The following is a 23,221-nucleotide window of genomic DNA, read 5'->3' on the forward strand; positions in this document are numbered from 1 at the left end:
GCCATCTTAGTAATATGCTAAGTATATGAACATGTGATCATTTGACAAGGTTGTAAACGTCAGGAATGGAATCTGTGACCCTGTAAACATATATATTGACACCAAACACTACCACTTAATCAAAATCTACACATCGTCTCATTTTCCCGCCAAAAATGCTGGCCATCTTCGTAATATGCTAAGTATATGAACATGTGATCATTTGACAAGGTTGTAAACGTCAGGAATGGAATCTGTGACCCCGAAAACATATATTGACACCAAACGCTACTACTTAATCGAAATCAGCACATCGACCGATTTTCCCGCTAAAAATGGGCCCATCTTGGAAATATCATCATGAAATGATGGAAAACATTCTGAAATATAGTCATGAATGCCACCAATATTAATATATTGCCAAATCACAGTTCATATGTCGATAACATTATAAGGTGAAAATAAAAAATAATTTGGAATATTATCGCAAAATGGCTGCCCTCAAATAATGGCCTCCCAAACTATGAAGACCTACTCAAAAAAAATGTCAACATTGTTTTTTTGGAAAAAACATCAAAACATACAAAATAAAGCTTATTCCACGATTTCTACCCATAAAGCCGACGGATTTACATTAACGGTCGGACTATGATGTAAATTTCTCAAAAAAGTCGTTATTATTGGAATTTGGGGGCCTATAAACAATTAACTGGTGGATAGATTTGTTAAGGTTCGATATCAAACAATCAAGGCACTCAAAAGAGTTTGAATACCCCATTATAGACTGCAAAGATATTTTTAAAGTTGATTTGTAGACAAGACCAACGCCGCCACCCCTATACGCACGTGGAATGTGTAGAAAACTGTAGCCTTCTGGAAGTATCGCCGTAATGGTCACTGAATCTGTGTTCTGGGCCCGGTTCCTAGAAAATTCTTGAAGTAAGCACAGTCACGCTTCACTTTTTCTTACGTAAGAAACTTATAAAAATACCGTCCCTTGAAAATTCTCAAGACCATTCTTACGTAAGCACAAGTCAAGTAGAAGTCTAAGCAGTAAGCACATTGTGACTGGTAAAGTTTACCATAAACTGAGACAACCATATGCGGATTACGTCATAAATTTGTCGTCTGCTTCATTGAGGTCATATATATATATGGTTGATTTAGATGCATTTGACATATCCCCTATACACGTATAAAATGTGCCACAAGATAAAAAAAAACCGCAGACACATACAAACTAACTGAATAATTCAACCCAGGCTGTATTAAACAAGAAGTTGAGTTTTGCAGTGCACCAAAATCGAACTCATTCAAGAACTGTGAATTATAAATTTCATCTGAATTGATGAGTTTGAAGCCTATAGAGCGTTGACAACCTTGGTATATGTATTACATGTTTTTGCACTATTTGTGTAACTCTAAAGGATGGTGGTCATTTTGACGAAATTCGTACTAAACCATAAATATGAGAATTTCAACAGTTTTTAAAATCAAATAAAAACTGTGACATCCAGCTAAAAACGCCATTGAGGTGACGAAAAAGTGATCTGTTCTGGCACTTTATTTTGCTGATTCGTTTAATAAAATACAAAATTTGTTATTATATATAAGAAACCTTATAAAAAAAATAGGCAAAATACTATAAAAGAAAAATATAGCATAAAACAAAAAATATTATGCAACAATAAATCAACACAATTGTTATTAAATAATTTAAAAATAAAAAACAAACATTCAAGATTATACCAGGGCAGCAATCGGTTGATAAAATATCTAAAATGATTTTCGCTGGCAAAATTCTATAATACCATTAATTTGATTTCCATGTAAAATTGGCAACCAATCGAACTGTCTATAGTCACATTATTTGCAAGAAAACTGAATAATACGGTATTTAAAACTGAAATGATCATAAAAACGTCATCAATATATCCAACAACTTAAAACTTGTTATTCATAGTACTATTATTACTAACCTCACTGAATCAACCAATTAATTGTTAATATACAGGGATGTATATTAATATTACATGTATAAATAATATGTTAACCAATATATAAAACTAAATAATTATATATAATGTGTATAAGGATTAATATTCACACCTCAAATATAATAATATATTCCATATATTTATAAATGTTTTCAGAAACATAAGGGGAGAGAACACACATTACCACACTGGTATAGTCAGTGAATATTTCTTACTGCTTGGTTTAGTCTCATATTTTTCTCAGATATTTTTTATATTTAGATGGTTTAGTCTCATGGTTTAAAAGCATATTTCTTACTGCCCTAGCTTGATCAAATCCTTCCCAATACATTTCCACCCATTCCATTTTTCTCCATCTGAAATAAGAAGTTATACAGCAGATCTGTCAAGACAAATGAACTATACATGTAATACTAATAGTGGGAATAATGTTTGACTTTCTTCAGGGTGTGTCAATATTCTCTAAAATTAAAAGTAACATTATATTATTAAAGTCCAACAGAAAATAAAAAAACAAAACACATTCTGTTGTTTAACATTCAACTATCTAACTTTATTTACTTACGGATCACTTGTATTTTTTATATCCTCTGGATGACCTAAAGAAGTATATGGTTGAGGACAACCCAGATGAGAAACATTGGCTGTTTTAGGGGGTAGTAGTTCCACAGTAGGATCAATTTCATGTGCTTTTTCTAAAGTATATCTTTCATTTAATTTATGGCATATGTGACATTCAAATCCTCGAAAATATTCCATGCTTCCATCAATATTCACATGCCACTTTCTATTAGCTAAATGCTCAATTAACATTTTATTTTTTACACCTCCAGGTTTTTTAAATTCTAAATATTTTTCATATGCCTCATCATGAGTATCCAGGTATTTGATATAATCAGCTAACTCTTTAGGAGATTCGAAGTCATCAACAAGGATAATGGATTTATCATTTGGCATCCAATCCTTAGCATTGGGTGAACCACGATAGATCGGAACAGAGCCAATATGAAGTGGACGCATCAGCTTTTCTGTCATGTAATCTTTACATATTGCATTTTCAAATGCCAGATGAAATTTATAAGACTGTATTAATTCCAAAAATTCATCTTTTTCAAAGTTTGATGCTGGATCTACAAGATGATCAGGCAAATCTTTGTTATGGAGACAGCTACCATAGGAATCAACATCAATATGTTTCATTAACTCTTCAATATAACGATCACGATCAGACGGCACTTCACAATGAGACTGTACATATAAAACTGGGGCTAGGTTATTTTTCTTTCTTTTCTCATTTTTCACAGTCAAGGGCAGTGGTTGTTTTATCGTTAAAAAATCAGGATGATATATATTCTGTGTTGTTATGGGATAATCAGACTCCCTCCTAAATGTAGCTGTATGATTGATCAGTTTTAAAAATATATTATGATTAAGTATGAAATTATTTAGTGGTGATTCTTCATGAAATAATGCCCACTCGTGTTGACTAGCTCTAGGTAAAGGTAAATCAGTAGGATCGAAATCTGTGCCATAAAACATTATTCCTCTTGTTCTTTCATCAGTTAACTGTTTTCTGTTGGCTGAAGAATAACACTGCACATCCCCGCATTGGATTACAGTTCCCTGTCTATCAGGATGTGGGTACAAAGAAGCAGAAGTCCACCAAAGTATTATGGGTATATCCATGTCACCATTTTTATCAGTGTAAGTATGATAGTTACTGCCATAGTCGGAATACATATGGTGCACATCATTTAAGTTGTCGTCTTCTGAGTAAGAGTGCCTATCGGAATATTGGAGTTCAGCTAATACGTCAAATTTAAGTGTTGCAAACAATGATAAGAATACCACATAAATATATCTTTGCATATTTCTATAGTAAAAATCCTTAAGAAAGTTTTGAGACAAAAGTTATTGAAGTGTTTCTGTGTAACAATGTAACATCTGTTAAAATCAATTTAGTTTTCACAAACTAGTTATATTTACAGTACCATTACCAGTCTCTTCTTTCTTCAGATATCTGTAACCAGAAATAGTGACTTTAAATTATTTTCACTTACACTATATTCGATATGTACTCAGTACTAAATAGAGATATAGACATAAGTATATTTATATGAGCTAAATCTCTAGAGCTAGAAATGTAATATGAATGTATATAAACTGATTTACATTCAATCATTTCTGTTTTTACTGTAATTTCTAATCAGTTATGTTCTGCGAAATAGGTAAAGAGTCCAAATTGAATGGCAGTCTTTGGCATCTGGTTATTCCAGTCTACACCATTCATCCAGTTGCTTCATTAATAGAAATGGGGTTTAATGTCCTACTGTTCTGCTCCGAACTGAGCTAATGAAGATAGGCATACGCCATACAGCGTGCTATGACTAGTCAGGTCCTCCGTCCTGCATCACTGACAAGGGGAAACCACGTCGGAAAATCTGCATGAACTTTCTCAGCCAATGCAGGGTTCGAACACCTGACCTCCAGGCTTACCCACTTAGCCACCGTGGCCCCCAGCTTCATTACAAATGTAATTTGTGTGCCAATTTTAAAATTTTCATTTTGTCTTAAATACTGGATATCAGAAGCACATCTTTTCATGGTAAGATAACTTAAATTGACCAATAAGTCGTATTTGCGAAGTTGAAGACTGTGGATAATATTGAGTTTGAGATTTGCCTCCTTTAAACTCATTATCTGTAGGTCCTATAATGGGATAAACTATTGGAATTCTAACCGGGCTAATGAAGACACCTCCATGTTGTACAAAACATTAGACAAAAATTTCTGACTCTTTCCCTGACTAATATTATGGTTATTTTGACAGCTGGGAACACCAGGGGGCAGATGGAATGATAAGGCCAAGTTTGTTTTTGTTGGGTGTGTGGGGAATGGCCGGGGTTCTAACCCCTCAACAAAGCTTAATCCACAATCCCCCCCACCTCCGCCTCCCTCAAAAGCAATATTCTTTCAAGTTTGTTGGGGGGGGGGGTTAAGAGCCTAATGATCTAGATCATAAGGTCTGTCACCGAGTCAAGTGGCGTGGTTTCGATTCTCCACTTGTGACGCTTGTACGTGAGTAGGAGTAGGGTATATATAGCCTGTCCAACCTCATTGGATTAATCCTCCGACGACTGCTAAAGACCCAGACGTGAAACTCCATCTCTTCCTCTCTCTCGTTTGTCATTTGATAGCTACGAGAATGTAGCTAATATCTTTGAAAAATACAGATGAGACAGTAGGTTCGAGAGATGAGGTTAGGCCTTCTTATATCTAGGCCTACTCTCTTCACTCTCTTAATCTCACTGTCATTTATATATTGCCATGCCTATCCCCATGATTGGTATAAATAATAATCTAAACTGGACTGCTACATTTCATAATTTGTCAGTTTGGAAGCATTGAACGCATACAATGAAACATACCACCGATTTATTATTATACAAAATATACATATTGGACGTGAATTATTAGTAATATTACGCTAAATTTGTTCACAGCTCTGTAAAAGCGTCTGCTACAAGGAAGTTGTTTACAGACTCAATATCAACTTCCTGTGTACGTGGCACCAAATGCGCATGTACGGAAACGCATGTCGGCAACCCGTACGTGGCAGAAAGTACGGTGTTAATTTTGACTTTCTTCATATAAGATCATAAAATCAACCTAAATTTTTAAAATAACAAATCCGAAGATCAGGTAAGGATACCCTCTTTTATATTTTGCACAACTATGTTCCATATCTACACCGTACAAGGGTCAATATCGTAAGAAATTTTGCATGATCTTGTAATGTCACGTTTACGACGTTGTGGCCAATTTGTGGAATTCCTGGGATCAGCTGAATTTGGCGATCATAATTATAAATATAATACTATTACTATGACAAAATTATATTATTAACAATACTGGTATAACAGTATAGTGATCGCAAATTTCTGTTAATCCAATTGAATAATGACTTTTTAGTGTCCTAGGCTGGAACATTCACATACGTCAGTTTTGACTCACTCTTCTTAGCCTTACCACTTAAGATAAGTGAAGTTAACACAACAGTTGAACAGTAACCTACACAGGTCCAAGAATTTGTTATCAAATATTATTTAGGTTAAGACCAAGAACTATACCACGTAATTGTAAAACAAGTCAGCTTGATACCAGAACCTGGCCACCACTTGCATATTACCCGCACAGGCCACATCATATGATGCCATCATGGCACATCACAGCTATACAACTGTCTGCTTTTAATTCTTAGTTTAATAGTTTACAACTAAAATAAGCGCATTTGAGTAACCAGGAATGAATTTTCGTATGGTACAATAGATTTTAATTTCAGATGGTTTGCGTCCAAGACATAATAAGATTCTGAAAGTGATTTAGTTAGAATGAGTGCCCAATATCCAGGAAATTATGGGCATCCACCACAAGGGTATGGAATGCCACCACCTGTAAACAAGGGAAATATGCCACCAAATCTACCAGGTAAGTTTAATGCTTTGAAGGGTTTTATAAGCTTTTTAAGTATCCCTTAAAGATACATGTACATTGTCCTGAAAGTATTTATCGGGTGGTTATTTCCAATAAAAGTATGGCAAATTTGGTATATATGGAAAGTATAGACACCCAATCTTACGTTTTGCAATGTTAGCAAGTCCAATATTGAATTATAAGTCGATCCAACCTTATTGGATTGAGTCTCTTGTGGAAGATAGAAGAATGCACTTACATGAACAATTGTGGCTGTTCCTTTGATTATGTATGACTAGAACTAATTTTGAATACCCAGTCAACAATCTTAATCATTGATGTTTATATTAGATTCTTAGAGGTGTCTATAAATATTTCACACCCATTTGATTGTTTTAATCAGAAAGAAGCCATAGCTTTTTATTTTAGACATGCTGTTGGTTGGCATGCCTGGAAATAACTGGTCGGACACGGACAATTAGGGCTGGCAATCGATACCTATTTTGAATATCGATATTGGCAACCATTTCGGCAATATCGATATCGATATATCAGAAAATTTAAAGTTGAAAGAAATAACTGTTTGTATGCTAATAATGCATTTAAATGTGTTATTGATCAAATAAAAAAAGATACTATGATCCTCAAACTATGTTTTCTTAATGTTTGTTTCGTTCACAGCTTATCTTATAGTATTAGTATTATTAACAAAATAGTAATCTCAGCTTCGCGCTCGCCATCAATTGCTGTTGACAATTTTCCTCGACTGCTTATAACAATAAATAAATTTCTATTAAAATTGAGTTATTTCCCCTGAACAATTAATTAATTATTCATTGTCATTTTTGTAAACAACCCCAAAAATTACCGGCGCGGTGGTTGTACATTGTCTAGTGTGTGTGTATTTACTTTTAGCATGTTTTGAATATGACCGCGATTATTTGACACAAAACATTCCTTTAATTTCATTTTATTGAAGCTCCTTTATTTTTTATACGAGTGTCGATACCAAGAATTGAATATCGATATATCGATATTTTTCTGTAGTTGCCAACAATTAACGGCTATATCGATATTTTTGCCAGCCCTACGGACAATGTCCGGTCGAATTCCGCGACTTGTCCGGTGAAATTTCTAAACTGTCTGTCATTTTGTCTGAGGGAAAATTTATTGGCAGATTTTCGCCATTTTCGGAAAATAAAAGTATGGTAGACTGCTACCTTTCTTGAATTTCTAACTTTACTTGCTATCGTACATGTAGCTCTTCATTCTATAACTTGCATGTCACAACCCACAATCGGAAAATGCACATAAAAGTCTATTAATCCATAGTATTACTTTTTTTATATGAAAAATGTCACAGTCTAGTCAATCAACCATGTGGGCTTGCTTCTATGGCCATGGTCATAGTCTCTGAAATCCATTCCCAGACATAAAGATATAGTTGGCGAGTGAGGGTAGCTCTATAATTTGAAATCTAACTATTCTAACACCGAATGGATACAGGGTCATAACCAGAAAAAAAAAAAAAATCTAAGGGAAACCAAATATTGACGGCCATACCCGTTGGGTAATCAAATATTTTTATATCGTGATTCAACTCCATGATGACTGAAAGTTCTACAATATCTCGAAGACGGGCGAAGTAAATTTACCAATTTTTGTCATATATATTCAAGGAAATCTTATGAGATGAAACATACATTGTTGTGGAATTTATACGATGTCACGCTTCAGAGATTTGATATTTTCTCAATAAATCCAATGCCGATACGCATTAAGCAGTCATCAGTCAAATGGTGTAATTCGGTTGTATATATTTCAGCATAGAACCTTTTATTACAAATTTTGATGAAACCCATTCCTGCATATTTACAAAATAGGCTTCCTGATAATTTCTTACATATTTGTAATTTACAGAAAAATAATTACTTTTATGGCATTGCCAATGGGCTATATGTTTCTATTGATTATAATGGGTATCACACTGGTTTTATATTACACTTTCATATGTGGTTGTATATTGTTGGTCATCAGCCACAATTGGTTGTGGATGCTGTAGATGCTCTTGAAATGTATACACAGTGCTTATGTTCATGAGACAAAGACGCCTGAAGTTATTATTGCCCTTGATCAATTTAACATATTTGTGGACATTCTAATGAGCATGATGGCTAAAGTTATTATCTGCTTGAATTGAAATTTATACACAATTATTTCCAAGAACTTAAACCGCTAAAGTCATGATCTGATTACCACTACCAGTACATGTTTTGTATAATAATGTTAGCACTAGGACAAAAATAGAATCTGATCAAATTTGAATTATTTCTGATCATTACTGTACATGCATCTATGTTCTTATACTTGAATTGTAGCTACTCTGTTTCTGTTGCTTAGCGTACATGTTCTTGATGTTGTTAATTGTAAACAAGAATATTGATAACTGAATAGAGCATCAATCTTTACTTAAAAAATTGACTTACATATACAGAGCTTGCTATGTTCTTTTTATTAAAACAAAAAATAATTTTGCCCTTTTCTTTTAGGACAGAGTGGCATAATTGGTCCACCAGGTGGTAAACCGGCTATGTTTAATCCAAATCAGGTACAGAATGGGCCGCCTGGTCCTCCAGGACCACAAGGGGACAATAGATTTGGTGCCGCAAGGTAAGCCTTTAGATAAATATAAAGAACTGATAAATAAATATTATGAATTAAATTAGAATCAAGATACTGAATGTAAGTACACTGTAATATTATTCAAATGTAATTTCTTAAAAAAATCTTCAATCAGAATTTTTACATTCCCATTTACCGGTAACTCAAAATTGCAACACTTCGGACGGAATATTCAAGTTGCATGTACTAGTGCCAGTTGGGAATTTGAATCCTGACAGTGGTTAACTGTTTCCATAACATTGTCACTAAAATTCACTTAAATTTCTTTTGTTGCCAAAATATATTAATTTCAATTAATTCTTTTAGGGGTGCTATGCCAGGCCAACCTCCAGTTGGTCAATTTAATGGAGTAAGTGGAGCGCCCCCTATGAGAGGTCCTCCACCCCTAGGTCAAATGACCCCGGGTGCCCAACCACCTAATACCCAGGTAAACATGAATACATCAGAATTTTCTGATAAGATAATGTTAGTCTATTTACTAAATGTTAGAAAAGATATGAAATATATTTACCTGATAGAAATACTTTTTTCCAGCATGTAAATGATGTTGTCATTTGGTATATTTAATTATAGTCGCAATGCGGTAAAAGCAAAATACATGTACTTTATTTTGATTGTAAGCTACTTGTATTGATTTAGTTCTACAATAATTATTGAGATTTAACTTGACAATGTTTTTCCAAAATGATTGTATTTACCAAAAAAAAATAATTGAATGTTTTTTTTAAATAATCTAGTTTAGCGGAATGAAGATATCGGATCAGCATGGTCCACCGCCACCTATGGTGAGTAGTGTTAAACTGTCAGATTTCTCCAATTCTTATTTCACTATTTAGTATTTACATTGTTAAAAAAATTCGTCTTTGAATTATCCATCATTTCCTTTTATCATTTGAGTGTTTTAACTTTTATTTATATTAAACATTTTTGTTTTTTCAGGGTCAAAATTCTCAGCATGGACAGAACTTTCCTTCTAACAGAAATGCACCTCCTCCCATGGGTGGACCACCAACAAGTACTGCGACTTTTCAAGGTGGGATGGGACCTCCAAGGATGGGCCCACCTCCAACAAGTATGGGTCCACCCCCAACAAGTATGGGTCCACCCCCAACAAGTATGGGTCATACTCCAACAAATATGGGCCCACCTCCAACAAGTATGGGTCATGCTCCAACAAATATGGGCCCACCTCCAACAAGTATGGGTCATGCTCCAACAAATATGGGTCCTCATAATATGGGACCTCCAACAAGTATGGGACAACCTCTGAGTAGTATGGGCCCTCCACAAAATATGGCAATGCCTCCAACAAACATGCGTCCAACCCAAGGAATGGGCCATCTTCCAAATATGGATCCTCCACAAGGAATGGGTCCACCTCCTTCAAGAATGGGCCTCCCTCAAAGTATGGGTCACCCACCAAGTAATACATCAGCTCCACCAGTGGGTGGACCTCATCAAAACTTTGGTATGCCTCCAAATTCAGGTGCTTCACAGTTTAGTGGTGGGCCTCCACCACCATCAGGATTTAATCTGTCACCAGGACCTGGGGGATTCCCACCTCCTGGTCATACACATGGTCCTCCACCAACAAGTATGGGTGGAATGGGAACAGTACCACCATCTAGTCAATATAATGCTTATAGTGGTATGCCAGGTCAACAGCAACCACATGATCAGTTTGGTCAAGCACCTTATAATAATCAATTTAGCAGTCAAAGGCCAGCTCCTCAACAACAACAACCACGAAAATTAGACCCTGATCAGATGCCTAGTCCGGTAAGTCTTAATTTTATGTGATGGAATACATTTTTGGGGCATGCATAACACAGGGCATACTGAGGAAATTGTCCAGCTCTAACCAAGGTTAATTTATTACACACCATCTGTATATAAATTGGTTCAACAGGGCTTGAAAAATCGCAAAACTCAATGTACACATCAGTAAAGGCCAGGGTATATAGCAAGTGGAAATTGTTTTTGAAACTGCTTCAACTGATACCGTGTTCACCAGGTCCTGAAACTTTCACAGTCTTATTCTCAATCAAAATCAGTGTACCTCTTTTTTTTTGCGACAAGGGGTAAATGTAAGAAATATAATTAACCCAGCAGTATAGTAATTAACTAAACAGGTGGGGCCAATGTAAATCGATGTAATACTATTACGATATATACGGTTAAAAGGTACTAGTGCAACATATTATAAATTTGTTTTTATTAAATTTACTCTTTGTGTTCAGATTCAAGTAATAGAAGAAGATAGAAGAAACAGAAGTGATCTTTTTGTTACAAATGCTAAAGGTGCCGTTCCTCCATTGGTTACCACAGACTATTCTGTACAGGACCAAGGTAAATCACAGTAGTCATGTATCTTTATTACACAAATTAAATACTAAGTTTGTAAAGTTACGCAAAGCAGATTATTTAAAATGTTGTCCATGGCAAAAATGATTGTTCTTTCTAATGATTAAATCAAAATGTAGTGTCATAAGGTATCAACTTAGTTTCCAATTTCTAAACATTTTTAAAAATAAAGATCATTATATTATTATATTTTGCTTTCAGGAAACTGATTGATCAATTGGTGTAGCTGTTTTTAATTACAATTATATTTTTACTGTGTCTATATTTTTCTGTTTTCAGGGAACTGTAGTCCACGATTTATGAGATCAACCATGTATAATATACCATGCACATCTGATATTTTAAAAACTAGCCACATACCTTTCTCCCTCACAGTCACACCATTTGCTAAATTAAAGCCTCAAGAGGTAAGGATACAGCATATTGTGAAATAAAAGGGTTCTTTCAAATACTAGAATGAAAAGAAAATCTCAATGGGTGCTCAGTAGAGATATTATGTAGGTCGACAGATTCAGCTTCCTACAGTCATTCTTGATAAAAACTAGACATAGATGCCAACATACTTTTAGATTACATTACAGAATTGTGTGTAATGACTTGAATTGACGTGCTCTTGTTTGTGCTAAACTGTCTTATTTTTGTTGATACCCCATGTGTACCTTATAAGTTAATCCAGCAACTTATAAACTAAGTGCTTTAAATCCAATGAAATATTATAATTTCAGTCTGAACCTCCATTAGTTGATTTTGGAGAGTTGGGACCAGTAAGATGTAAAAGATGTAAGGCCTATATAAACCCTTTTATGCAATTTATTGATGGTGGACGACGATTTCAGTGTGTATTTTGTGGCTGTTCTACTGATGGTTAGTAGTTTGTTTTTATATGCCCACATGGAAATGTGGTTGTAAATTGCCATCTCCTCTGTCCATACGTCCATCTGTCGTCCACAATTTCTTGTGAACACTCTACAGACTACTTTTTTTATCTGATCCTTTTGAAATTTATGTATGTTAAATTAGTGTGACGAAGAAGTCTTTTTAATTTCAGCAATTTCTGTTAATTACTACTAGAGTTTTGGTTCTTTTTTCACTTTGTAGAACGCTCTAATGACTAAAGTTGTCATCCAATCTGTATTAATTACTTAGATTAGTTAAAAGAAGAATCCTATTGAATTTCAGCAATTTATGTTACCAACTTCTCGAGTTATGGCCCTTGTTTCACTTCTGATCTGATCTGTATGAAATTAATATGTTTCGTTGCCTGATATCTTATTTTCCTTTACTTTGTTTAAATACGATCTTCCTCAATGAATTGTTTAATGTTTATTAACTGGGTTGTCTTGCCTCTTCCTTGGATGTTGAGAGCCACAGTGACTCAGTGAGTAAGAAGTTGACTACCTAATCTGGAGATCCTGTTTTTAGTCCTGGTTTTGGCCGAGATAGTTCATTGGGATTTTCTGGCGTGGTTCCCCCTTGTCAGTGGTACAGGACAGTGGGCCTGGCATCATTCAGATTGCTGTCCTGTGTACACATTGGCATGCAAGTAAAAGAACCCTTTTCAGTTGGAATTCAGTATAAGATTCTTCCGTAGTGCGGCTGTTCGGGCAAAATTTCCCCCATAGCACACTGTATGAATACCCATCTTCATTAGCCCAGTCGGAGCAGTACAGTTGGACATTAAACTCCATTTCCTTGCATTTCCTTTCATTCTCATGATTTATCTTGTCTCTTGTTTATCTTCATCTATTTTATTTTATTGTCTGGCTGGATAGCATATTTCTTTTGTTAGTTTGTAAATATTGTACTTGTCAGTATAGTTTTTCCATATCTTTATTGATCGTAGATTATCACTTGTTATAGCCGCTGATTGGCATTTGCATTATTCAGACAAAATCTGATTTTTCATGGCTTAATCCACGCTAAAATGTACTCTGATACTGTTGATATTATGTAATTAAGCTTAATAAAGTATCAATTATCTTGTCTAGATACACTATCATGTTTCATCTCTATTATATTTATTGTGTGAAAGGCACAGAAGATAAAATGAAGAATTCAAGGCCATTTTCCATCTTAAAGTATAATATTAACAATTTTAATCTTATTTCTTTCCAGTACCAAATGAATATTTTGCCCATTTAGACCACACAGGACGAAGAGTGGATTGTTATAATCGAGCAGAACTGTGTCTTGGTTCATATGAGATGACAGCTACCAAAGATTACTGTAAAGTAAGTCACTAGATATGTAAACTTAAAAATGACAAATATTTAATTCATTAAAGAAGTCCAGTCATTGTATATTTTTTATGTTTTATTCATCATCTACTGAACACTGAGTTCAGATCATTTTGCCTTGATTTATCAAATTAAAACTCTGGATGTGACAAATGCTTTAATGGCTACCATACTCTATGTACTCTATAAACATGGCTGCAATGAAATGAAATTTAATGTGAACATGGTCGCAGCTGAATATAATTAAAAATTGTTGGATCAAAGACTAATATAGCGCAGGCTTGTAGCTTTGTTTACAGTTGATTACTGTCACTGCTGGCATGTTACTTCACAACGAAATGATCTGTACCCTGGATTGTATGGCAGGGTATCGGGTTCAAAATGCAATCTAGAGTAAAAAGCAGAAAGTCAACAGTAAAAAGTAGAAAATCTAAAGTAAAGGGGAAAATTCTTATCTAAAAGGGTATTTTTATGGTGAAAACCTATAAATTTATGTACTTTTTACTCTAGATTGCATTTTGAACCCGATACCCCGCCATAGGATTGAGGATGGTTAAAACTATTTTAATACTAGATTATAAATGAAATATAAAGAATCAGCTATTGCTGTAGAACTGCTATAATATATTACTACTAAAATAAGCTTTAAATAATTTTGTTTCTATTAACTTGTGTAGATAAAATGTTTTTCTCTGGAATCGAAGTACACTTTTATTTGTTTATATTCAATTTAAACTTACAAATTGCATCATTACTATGTTTCTAAAACTGTATTATTTTTTTTATTTCAGAACAGTGTAGTGCCAAAAGAACCTGCGTTTATATTTATGATAGATGTGTCTTATAATAGTGTCAAGAGTGGTCTAGTTAATCTTATCTGTGAAAGATTAAAAAATGATATTTTGGTCAATTTACCGAAGTAAGTGATACATTTTAAATGTTTATTTTCTGTCAACCTAAACTAACATTTGTGAGAAACACCATCTTTTGGTCATTGTTTATAAGTTATTATTGGAATCAATGGACAACTAATAACGGTGATATATCTACCTTGCTATTGTTAGACCACTCCACTGTGTTTGACACAAATTAATCACAAACTGCTCTTAAATCGTCTCGCCCTTGACTTTGGTGTCAAAAGTACAATTCTCTCATGGTTCACTTCTTATTTAACAGATCGACACCAATCCATTGTTATCTGCGCATCTCAGTCCTCAGAAGCTGAATTAACATGTGGAGTACCACAGGGTCTCCTCAGACCTATTTTGTTTACTCTGTGTACTACACAGTTAGGCATCCTCTAAAGTGTCTAATTACAACACCAGCCCCATTAAAATTTCTGACTCAAGTATCTGTATTCCATCCTCAGTGAAAATTCTGGGAGTTATTCTTGATCCAGCTTTGTCTCTGAATAAACCGGTTGACTATGCTGGTTCAAAATGTGTATTCCATCTCTGCAATATTGGTTCCATTCGAAATCTAGTTACTCCTTCTGCCATGGCAACACCAGTTCATTCTCTTGTATTTTCCTGTTATTGCTATCTTATCTAAGAGAACTTGTAGTACCTTACATGACATATCAAAAAATCTAAGATCAAGTACCGGTGCTAAGAAACTTGTTGTCCCAATATATAAACTTCGCTCCTTTGTGGCTCACTCATTTGGTGGTGTTTCTGCCAATTTGTGGAACACGCTACTTTAAAACCTTAGATCCTGTCCATCATTAAACTCCTTTAAATCCAGACTGAAAACATACATATTTGAGAAATATTTGCAAGAGTGATTGTGTTATATGTATGCTATAAGCTACATGGACTATTATTATTCTTTATACTTTTAGAGAGGTAGATGCAGAAGAATCTGAAATCAGAGTTGGGTTTGCAACATATGGCAAAGAGTTACACTTTTACAATGTAAAGGTAAGTAAAATGCCCCAAAAATTATTCTGATTTTCACAAATCTATACATGTGAATAGATTTTAAATATTTTTTGGTTCTAGTCATATGTTTACACCCGAAATGACAATTTTTAGGCCCAAAGAATTACTTTGTAGTGGTGATATTAATTAATGATGTCTGACTCTTATTTTATTACTAAACAAATCATTGATTGATTTAGGATGCACCCAGTGACCTTAGTTCCACACTAGTATTTCAACACAATGGCAGAGAATTATAGTCCTTTATTTAACTGTTGAAAGAAATTAGGGACTATACATCTTTCTACCAGCTTGCTATCTTTGAATTATTGTCTTATCAGGAATGAAGTATTAAATTTTTAACAATATTTCTTTCACAGGGATCTTTAGCTCAACCTCAGATGTTAGTAGTATCAGATTTAGAGGATGTATTTGTACCATTATTAGATGGTTTTCTCGTTAAATTATCAGAATCATCAGCAGTTATTGACAGGTATGATTTATTTGTTTCCTGAATATCTCTAATATACTAACACCGCAAGACCTTTTTCTAAATCATTATGACATACAAGACAGTTGAGATCCCCTCATGGAAGAATAACTTTGTACAGAGAAAAGTCACATTGCATACTCTTAAGAGATAAAGAGTTTTGTTATTTATTGATTGGTAATTATTTCACCATTACAGTTTATTGGCTCAAATACCACAAATGTTTGCTGAATCACGAGAAACTGAGTTGGTATTAGGTCCTGTTATACAAGCTGGTTTAGATGCTTTGAAATCAGCTGAAAGATCGGGTAAACTGTTTATATTTCATACATCATTACCTATTGCTGAAGCTCCCGGAAAGCTTAAAAATAGAGATGATAGAAAATTACTTGGTACAGATAAAGAAAAGGTAAGTAATTTCCGAAGGTATTTTTTTAAAGATACAGTGGTAAATTTGTTTGTTTAATATCTGTATTATGTAATTATGTAATTTCCCTAAAGGAATAACTGTCCGAGATAAGCTTACTATGTTAGTTTTTTTTTTCTCAACTTTGTCATTTGTGCATCTCCGTTAATCAGTATGTAAAAGGCTTTTAAAAACAAAAAAAACAAGAGAATTTACAAGATAAATATTTAAAAAATTCTAATATCCCCCTTTCTTTTTCAGACATTATTGTCCCCTCAAAATAATTTTTACACAAAACTTGGTGAGGAGTGTGTTGCTGCTGGTTGTTGTGTTGAGATGTTCCTGTTTCCCAATTCATATGTTGATATAGCTACTTTAGGAGAAATATGTCGTATTACTGGTGGCAATATGTACAAATATAGTTACTTCCAGGTAAATGCCACTAAAGGATTATAAGAATATCATACCTGTTTTACTGTATTAGCTTGATAACGTTGAGAGAATACTCTACGAAACGTCGCCTTAAATACACTAGTAGCTGTTTTCCATAAGTATGTGTTTTGTTGTTACTCTATCCAGTTACTAAATGCCATTTAAAGAACATATACTGTGAGCTGTTAGAAACAGATGTAGAACATAAACTGATGTTTACAAGAAAGGATATCAGTTCTAGAAAGAGTATGCTATCCCACATCTTGTAGGTATGAGGTGCAAAAAATGAGTAGAGTTTATAAAGGCAACAACAATGTAAAGTTGATAAAATTCTATAAAAGATGTAGACATATACATTTTCATGTTTTTTGCTGCTTAAATATTATCACAATTACTTGCAATAGTGTCTAAGTTCGTTAAAGAAACTTAAAGCGAAGATCAAATGTCATTAGAACTTGTATTGATCTTTGTAAGTCCTAAACAATAGAGACTACAATGATCCACATATTATTATCCTATGATACGCCCACTTTTAATGTAGATGTATGTTGTTATCACCTTTGCCTGGTCCCAGTTTCACAAAACATTCTTAAGAATTTACTCAAAATTGTTTGCCTTATTTTAACTAAAATATAGCCATTGATAAAACTTTTGTTGTTTTAATGTATCAAATACATCAATAAGAAACTACATGCAAATTTTTGTGTTTCTGGATTAAAGATATTTCTCATAAACAGTGATTGAAAGTTGTCTGTCCAAAATTCCTTGTGATCACTCTGTAGGTCTTGAGTTCTTGACAGATTTTTTTTTTATGTTTATGTGGTCTAAGGGGAGATAATATGGATCATTGGTAATTTGACACCAGTTATCTCCCTTTCAGAAAAATTGAAATGTTTTAACTTTTCAGGCCATTACTTTTTTTTTTATTTATTCTTGATTTACTTATTTATTATCCCTTTTAGTCTTGCTATTTCTCGAAATACCACCTACAGAGTAGATTTATGTTCTATTACTATTAACTTAGAAAGAATAACTTTGTAACATTTACTATTTATGCTATTAAACATGTGTGTTAATGTTTTATTTTACCAAAGGCTGATATCGATGGAGATAGATTTTTAGAAGATCTTTCACGCCAAGTTCAGCATTCTAAAGCTTTTGATGTTATATTAAGAGTTAGAACAAGCACAGGTAACAAAATACACATCTTAATAATTAGTATTGATTTATATTGAGATTTTAAATTATTAAGCATTTATTTGATACCTTCACCCAAAGTGGCATGGACATGGAATCAATTTTGGTGACACTTCTGTCATTCCTGATAACAGATTTCATGTGAAGAGTTTAAAGTAATAACTTGTACAAAACTGGTTTTGGCAGAAAATTATTTTATATGATTACTGATTGTTTGTTTTTTTTAAGGTATTCGACCTGTGGATTTCTATGGTAATTTTTATATGGCTAATACAACTGATGTAGAAATAGCTGCTTTAGACTGTGATCAAGCAATCAACGTTGAAATCAAACATGACGACAAACTATCAGAAGCTGATGGAGCTTATGTACAGGTAGGTTATTGATTGTTGTGGGTAAACCTGAATGATTTTTGACAGAGGTTATAGGTTATGCCATTAAAGATATGTGCAAGAGGTCAATCATTCTGATAAAATTTACTGTAGTTCAGATTTCATTCCAGTCTTTTTACAAAAACTGATCAAATTATTATATTATCATTAGTTAGCTAGTATTATTTATGGACTGGAAGTGTTTAATCTTTCACCACTGTCTCTCAATAATATGTGATTTTTGTTTTTTCTCCTGATTCCTTCCACTAAGATCCCAGCTTATAATTAATTGAAATAAAGAAATAGCATAACATTCATTATTCTTGAATTACATTGTTTTCATTTACCTTGTCACATGAATGTTAAAAAAATATTGCATTTATCTTTAGTGTAACCTGGAAGTATTTTATTCTCTATCCCTTTATATATCCATAGAAATTGTAGCTATCTTATGGTTATGAAAAATAATATTGTGTTTAATTTTTTCAGGTTGCTATTTTATTTACCAGTGTCAGTGGTAAAAGACGTTTAAGACTTCATAATTTATCATTTAATTGTTGTTCACAAATGGCTGATCTTTTCCGTAGCTGTGAATTGGATACCTTGGTTAATTATTTTTCAAAACAAGGTAACTATAATATAGTTTAACATCAGTTGAAATCCAGCATAACTCTTTGTTTTATCAAACATATCACTTAATTTATAATACTTGAGAAAATGGGTTAGGGTCTCTTTTATAATCATCCTGAAAAGCACAATTGGAAATTGAAATCTTTCGCTGCTATATCCTTATGACAGCTGTATCTGAAAAATGGAATTCTCTATCAGATGAACCGTGATCCTTTCCCATTTTGAGTCAATTCAAATCTGGTTAAACTGTGGTGTCATGATGAATCAAGCACCTGGAGCACGCTTTCTGGGTTCTAGCACATTACAAATGGATATGTACATAATTTACATTAATGTGTGTTGTCTTGTTATTCTTAGAAGATTAGATTTAGTATTTAGATATATGCAACATGTTATTTTATGGAAGATAAGTAAATTGACATTCCGGTTAATATTGACAATTTATTTATTTTTTACGTCGAGACAAAAAGCTTTGACATTTTGAATTGTGTTGTTATTTCTTTTTGTTGGGTAGTTATAACTGTACTATCTATTATAATCGTTTCTTTTGGGTTTATTACAGCTATCCGAAATATGTTAAATACTAATCCAAAACAAGTTCGTGAATATATTATGAATGAAGTGTCCCAGATATTAGCATGTTATAGAAAGAATTGTGCCAATCCTTCGTCTGCTGGTCAATTAATATTACCTGAGTGTATGAAGTTATTACCATTGTATTCTAATTGTATTATTAAAAATGATGGAATACAAGGAGGTGAGATCATTTTTGTTTTTTTAAAGAATTATTTTATCATTCTATAAGAAAATATTTTACCTGTAGTCAGATATTTTGTTTTCTCTTAATGCCAGTATGTGTATATAAAATAGACTTTATATGTATATCTTATTTATTTACAGGTTCAGAAATATCAACAGATGATAGAAGTTATCTAACTCATCTTATAAATAGTATGAGTGTTGAATCTTCTAGTGTTTTCTTCTATCCTAGATTGTTACCACTTGTAAGTAAAAATTCTTTCAGTTATTTACGTTCAAACCTTATTTTATTTTAATAATCGTGTCTAAATAATGAAACAACTTTTTAAGTAAGTATTTGAATGGTTATAAGACTGTGTATTAGAAGTCAACATGATCTTTAAAACTAATTGTGTGTGTATTATATTTAACAGCATAATGTAGATACAGAGACTAAAGAATTACCATCTGCTATAAGATGTTCAACAGATAGATTACAAGATGATGGGGTATATTTACTTGGTATGTAGTAATCAATTTATTATACACATTTACTACAAGGTGTTTTCCACTTTCATAATTTTGTATTGATATGAAAACTTGAAAGCTTTACTTCTTAGCAATATTGATCGACTCATTTAAATTGATCAATTCAACTAAAAGTGATATTTTGTAGAATTAAACTTTTAAAAGTAAGGGTACATGATCACAGAAATAATGTTGATTTTATTACAGAAAATGGATTATCTATGTTTTTGTGGATTGGTCACAATGTGCAACCAAAATGGGTACAAAGTGTATTTGGTGTAAATAGTGCTGCACAGATTGACATAGACAAGGTAAAGATGCTAAGAATATTACAAATATTTTTTTCTGTAATAAGAGAATCAATTATGGCAATTATTTTCCTTATTAAATCTTAAGATACATTAAAATAACCAATAGTTGTACAAAAATGATGTGAAATAACAGGAAGAGTAAGGTACCCACTCGTGCATGGTACTTATTCATTGTCTAAGTTTGCATACAGTGCAAAAGTACCCATCTTTGTAATTGATTATGAAATTATATTCATTGTATTTTCCAGTGTCAGTTGGTAACCATGGATAATCCAGTATCACAGAGGCTAGCAGAAATTATAAAAGAGATCAGAATGGATAGACACAGATATTTAAAAGTAAGAAGTTACAACAATCATTTTTCTATTCAGAAGAAAGCAAACTGCCTAGTGCTGTAGCATTTTAGAATTTGAAATAAAGAACGTGTAAATATGGCATCAAGATTGCATCTTTTTAGGGTTTAAGTACCGGTAGCTGTATTATTGGATTTTATTCTTCAACCAAAACTGTAATTAAGAGAATACATCTATTTTGATATGTGACACATTAAAAAGCAAACAGTTTTCCTGGGATACAGGCTGTTAAAGAAACCTTAACCCCTTAAGTTCAGTTCCTACCTATATTTATTATAACATTTGATGATCATTCATTATTTTTAAAAAAATTTCTACTTGAAGTCAAATTAAAATCCAGAAAATTCAATTCTGTTCTTTTTTCTTTCCAGTTAACTATAGTGAGGCAAAGAGATAAACTTGAAGCCTGGTTTAATCATTTCTTGGTGGAAGATAAAGGATTAAATGGAAGTGCCTCTTATGTTGACTTTCTCTGTCATATACACAAAGAAATTCGAAATATTCTCAGCTAAAATATTTCAACATTGGTGCAAAACTAAAAACATTTGTTATATGAACATCATCAGAAACGACATGTAAATAACATTAAGATCATTTATAACATGCGATGTATATGATAGCTATAATAACATCAGTTGTATTATAAAATGTAGTAAAACCAATTCAAATCTTATAATTGTTTCTTTGCATCCGTTATCTGATAATGAATTAACTGGAGTCATCATTGGACTTTGTTTCTTACATCATTTTATTGGAGAACCTAATGTCCTTGCCATTATTTAATATGTAGATATAAATGTACGGTGATACATGTATATTATAAAAGTAGAATTGAATTTTATTCTCTTAGAGAAGGTTGTTAATCATTGTAAATATGTAAAATATGTGTGTGTTATATTGTAATTATGTTAAAAAAAGAGAATTAATTTCATGTTTCTTTCTGTTAATAGATGTTTTTCCCTTACTTATTTCTTTACTGTCAAATATATTTATTTTCTATTTGGTTTGGACATTGTTGATAAATTACTCTTCAGACTCTTAAAAAAATGTGTGAAAGGATAAAAAAAAGATAAATTCTATTTTACTGTTGTCAGTGGCTAAATTCAGATTGGTTATATGTTGATCTGTTTGTAATTTTCACTTCTGCAATAAAATGTTATATATTGATGCTATCATGAATAATAAAAAAAATCAAAACTGAAATTTCTTTTCTGTAGAGACACACACAAGTGACATTTTCCAGTGACAGTTTCCAGTTAGTGATTTGGGCCAGGTCTGGCCAGCCTCTGAACATCTGTAGATTTTGATTGTTCAAGATTTTGAAGGCATAATGTGACGGATTAATATTTCTGCTTGTGAATGGATAAAAAGGGACCTAACAAGCTAGGGGTATATGGTGGGATTGTTCCTTTTGGAGAGTGAGAGAAATGGCGTTTAATGTCCACTTGACACAAACTAGGTCATTTCGGACCGAACATATGGTTCAATTTTATTTCAATAATTTGCGTGTGTGCAAGGGTCTTGAGCAGTTGGAGGGACCCGGAGAAAACCCACAAGGTTGGACAGGCGACCCTTACCCCTTGTCACGTACAACCGGGGATCCAAACCAGTTGACTCAATGACAAGACCTTATGATACAACAAACCCGCACACACTAACCATTCGGCCATTCAACACCCTGTTACTTTTGGTAAATGTAAAACTTCTGCACAACTCAAAGGTGCCAGAACCCAACATTCCTACAAGTACTGACAAGACAATCACTAATTTTTCACCTTAAAGGCAACCATAACCAAATCTGGTTGGAATTGATCAGGTCTTTTCAAAGAAAGATGAAATTTAAAATGTCAAATCTGCGTCTGTGGGACCGAGCAAGAAATCTGAATAAGCAACTTATACCTATCAAATCCGATTGAAATCATTACAGCAGTTTAGGTAAAAAAAAGTATGAAAATATGGTAAAAATCTACTTCATATGAACATATTGGTACACACCACCATATCTAACAAATTTTCCCCTTTAATGTGCCCTGCCCCAACGAAACCCTTCATTTCATAAATCTGAATTAGCAACACCCATGCAACACTGAATTTATTGGGTTCAAATCCATCAC

General features: G+C 33.1%; 2 protein-coding genes across 3 annotated transcripts; one reads left to right on the plus strand and one right to left on the minus strand.

Moving 5' to 3' along the window:
* Positions 1-1,525: 1,525 nt before the first annotated feature.
* Positions 1,526-5,542, minus strand: LOC126809951 (alpha-(1,3)-fucosyltransferase 11). Of its 2 annotated transcripts, none has more exons than XM_050534826.2 (3): positions 5,405-5,542; positions 2,542-3,996; positions 1,526-2,332 (listed from the first exon to the last, which is right to left on the minus strand). In XM_050534826.2, the coding sequence occupies exons 2-3, from the start codon at positions 3,843-3,845 to the stop codon at positions 2,206-2,208; spliced, it is 1,431 nt and encodes a 476-aa protein (XP_050390783.2). In that variant the 5' UTR covers positions 3,846-3,996; positions 5,405-5,542; the 3' UTR covers positions 1,526-2,205. The 2 variants fall into 2 exon arrangements, with proteins under 2 accessions (XP_050390783.2, XP_050390782.2); XM_050534825.2 differs by having other exon boundaries at positions 5,463-5,541.
* On the plus strand, positions 5,535-22,310 carry LOC126809950 (protein transport protein Sec24C). Its single transcript, XM_056098672.1, has 24 exons — positions 5,535-5,678; positions 6,319-6,464; positions 8,999-9,119; positions 9,438-9,558; positions 9,869-9,916; positions 10,071-10,910; positions 11,372-11,480; positions 11,775-11,902; positions 12,221-12,359; positions 13,611-13,726; positions 14,524-14,651; positions 15,573-15,651; positions 16,032-16,144; positions 16,340-16,550; positions 16,809-16,979; positions 18,074-18,170; positions 18,405-18,550; positions 19,037-19,175; positions 19,740-19,934; positions 20,078-20,181; positions 20,350-20,437; positions 20,651-20,754; positions 21,003-21,092; positions 21,479-22,310. The coding sequence occupies exons 2-24, from the start codon at positions 6,368-6,370 to the stop codon at positions 21,617-21,619; spliced, it is 3,525 nt and encodes a 1,174-aa protein (XP_055954647.1). The 5' UTR covers positions 5,535-5,678; positions 6,319-6,367; the 3' UTR covers positions 21,620-22,310.
* Positions 22,311-23,221: the final 911 nt, after the last annotated feature.

This window comes from Patella vulgata, chromosome 2 (assembly GCF_932274485.2).
Source record: "Patella vulgata chromosome 2, xgPatVulg1.2, whole genome shotgun sequence".
NCBI lineage: Eukaryota > Metazoa > Mollusca > Gastropoda > Patellidae > Patella > Patella vulgata.

What these genes read in the sequence shown, in the direction of transcription:
- LOC126809951 (XM_050534826.2), bottom strand. Translation starts at nt 3,845, where the DNA reads ATGCAAAGATATATTTATGTGGTATTCTTATCATTGTTTGCAACACTT. An exon ending in ATAAAAAATACAAGTGATCC is followed by an intron (nt 2,333 to 2,541) that starts GTAAGTAAATAA and finishes TTCTTATTTCAG; the next exon opens with ATGGAGAAAAATGGAATGGG.
- LOC126809950 (XM_056098672.1), top strand. Translation starts at nt 6,368, where the DNA reads ATGAGTGCCCAATATCCAGGAAATTATGGGCATCCACCACAAGGGTAT. An exon ending in CTAAATTAAAGCCTCAAGAG is followed by an intron (nt 11,903 to 12,220) that starts GTAAGGATACAG and finishes TTATAATTTCAG; the next exon opens with TCTGAACCTCCATTAGTTGA. An exon ending in AAATGATGGAATACAAGGAG is followed by an intron (nt 19,935 to 20,077) that starts GTGAGATCATTT and finishes ATTTATTTACAG; the next exon opens with GTTCAGAAATATCAACAGAT.